The sequence below is a fragment of the Aplysia californica genome, unplaced genomic scaffold, assembly GCF_000002075.1.
Source record: "Aplysia californica isolate F4 #8 unplaced genomic scaffold, AplCal3.0 scaffold00113, whole genome shotgun sequence".
NCBI classification, from domain to species: Eukaryota; Metazoa; Mollusca; class Gastropoda; order Aplysiida; family Aplysiidae; genus Aplysia; species Aplysia californica.
The window spans coordinates 632885-635152 of NW_004797383.1; the positions used below are offsets into that span (position 1 = coordinate 632885).

A 2268-nucleotide genomic window follows, 5' to 3' on the forward strand; every position below is an offset into this window, starting at 1 on the left:
GAGGAGGAGGAGGAGGAGAAAGAGGAGGAGGAGGAGGAGGAGAAAGAGGAGGAGGAAAGGGAGGAGGAGGATTGAGATGATGATGGGTATGATTATAGTGATGACGACAACTGTAATGGTCATATGGAGAAAGGAGAAGAGGATGATGATGAGAAGTACAAAGGGAGAGAAGTGGAATGATAAGCAAGTTGTATTGTTTTACCACCAATTCATAACCATGTTTTAAAAAAAAATCTTGTTCACTTTCCCAGGCATCACCGAGGACGATATCTTCGTCAGGCTCACAAACGTTGACGCACAAAGTTCACTACAACCTGAGTAAGTGAAAATTGTTAACACGGCCTCAATGTGTTGAACCAACTTTCTTTCAATTAGTAACTTTAAATGCTCAAAATATGACGACATTTTCTCTGCCAGAATTGGTTTCCTTATTAAACGTAGCAGAGGCCAAAAGCCCCCTCAGTCGTAACATCTTGTAGTTGGCTTAAGAAATATTCTCCTCTGCAGATACATTGGATCTTCAGACATTGTCGGACGAACTATTTGTAATAATGAGTATTTTATTAAAGAAACAAGCATACCTATGTTTATGAATCCCCCACACCGAACAGTTGGGCAGGGGAAACACAGTTGGACCACAATATCTACGTACTCATTCCCCTCTGTTGTTTCTGTCTGTCTGTCCATCTTTCTTTTCTTTTCAACAGTTCAAATTAACTGTCATCATACCGATGCGCTTTTTTTTTTCAAATGGAGCTCAATTTCTGTAGATGTTCGGCACTTTGGCAGAATCTGTTTCTTGTGAGGCTTTTTCATGGTGCTGTCATCCTCTTTAGTAAGAGTGGAAATGCTAGCGTCTATGGTGTGTTGGTTAAACTCTTTGTCATTGCATGCAGAATATTACGTGAGTTCATCAATTAATGACTAGAGAGAAGTCATTAATTTTATAGAAGGCCCCCGTCTGTGAGGTGACATGTTGTATCTCACTCAGCCTCGTTGGGTCATGACACACAGAAGAAACCTGCCTATGGTATCCTTTGTGTCAATAGGGGCATAAAATTGATTACAATCAATTGATATGTTATCCGTCGATCTTTACAGGAGAAATGTCACAATCCAATCGCCAAAATCTATGTAAACTACAACTCAGAAACATTAACTTCTCTTTTGCTGTTGGTATCATGCAGGACTACAGAGCGGGTGGCCCTGGTTCGAATCTCCAAGGGAGCATTCTGAACTTTGGTTGTTTTGTGGAGTTTTAAGGCTCTCCATCGATTTGGCTAATTAGTCCTATTGGATATGGTCGGTGAATTCGAAGGTCCCATCTCTAAAGTGACCGTACCGTTTTGAAAGCGACGTTAAACGTCTACACAATTTCACTTCTTTTTTCTTTTTCTTCTGCAGCGGCTCCCCTGTAAGTGTCGTCCAGTATACAGTGTCCATCGCCAGGGCAGATTCCTCTCTGACCATTGCTGAGCCCCCGTCGTTGACCACCCTTGAGCGAATTCTGAACGCCAGCGGTGTGGTGGAGGCCCCTCCGTGCAACTGTGACGTCAGAAAGAAGATCTACCTCACCACGGAAGGCTTTCTCAACGTTACCAACTCCAGCCAGATCGAGGCTGTCCAGACGGCCATCGCTAAGAGCTGGAAGGAGTCCAATCCAGGTGACGTCATGTTTTTCGTGTAGCTGCTTTCAGCTACTCAGAGTTTTTTTTTTTATTGTTTTTTTAAAAACGCGGGCAGTATTGCATACAGACTTATCTCAAAGGTCGCCAAAAATTACTTACGTCTGAATGCAATACATACTTACAGTTTATACTTGCTTTTAATGCTTGCTCGTAATATGTACCCTTCCATTTTCTTTGGAAAAAAGAAAAGAAAGCAATTGTTTTGTTTATTCAGCCCGTGCCTCGCACATTGAAATTCAGAAAAATGAAATTCCTGCTCAGTTATGTTCTTAGGAATAATCAAAGCTACCTGTATTTAAATTTGAAGGTATGAAAAGTGTGATTTCTTCTAAAAGTGAGGAAAATGTCGGTGCCACCAAAATTGTAATATATTATGAACGTGAGGACTATAAGTATGTATTTCTCATGCATTCCCTACCCTTGAACAGTGGACAAAAGCTGGCATGAAACTACTCCCTTCTCGGGCACTCCGTGGGTGTTCCGGACCTGCTCACTAACCCCCTTCTCCTTCGCTCTCTCATTACCTTTACCTTAATTATTTCTTTTGCAAATGAAATGTAACCATTGTAACCGTTATCGT

The 2268-nt window shown here is 41.6% G+C and overlaps 1 protein-coding gene across 1 annotated transcript in view; it reads left to right on the forward strand.

The window, feature by feature from the left end:
- LOC101859925 overlaps positions 1-2268 on the forward strand; it is a gene marked incomplete in the record, with an annotated part of 45666 nt that overhangs the window by 37807 nt on the left and 5591 nt on the right. The window contains 2 exon segments of the mRNA XM_013081065.1: positions 252-318; positions 1405-1664. Coding sequence (XP_012936519.1) covers positions 252-318; positions 1405-1664 — 327 coding nt within the window.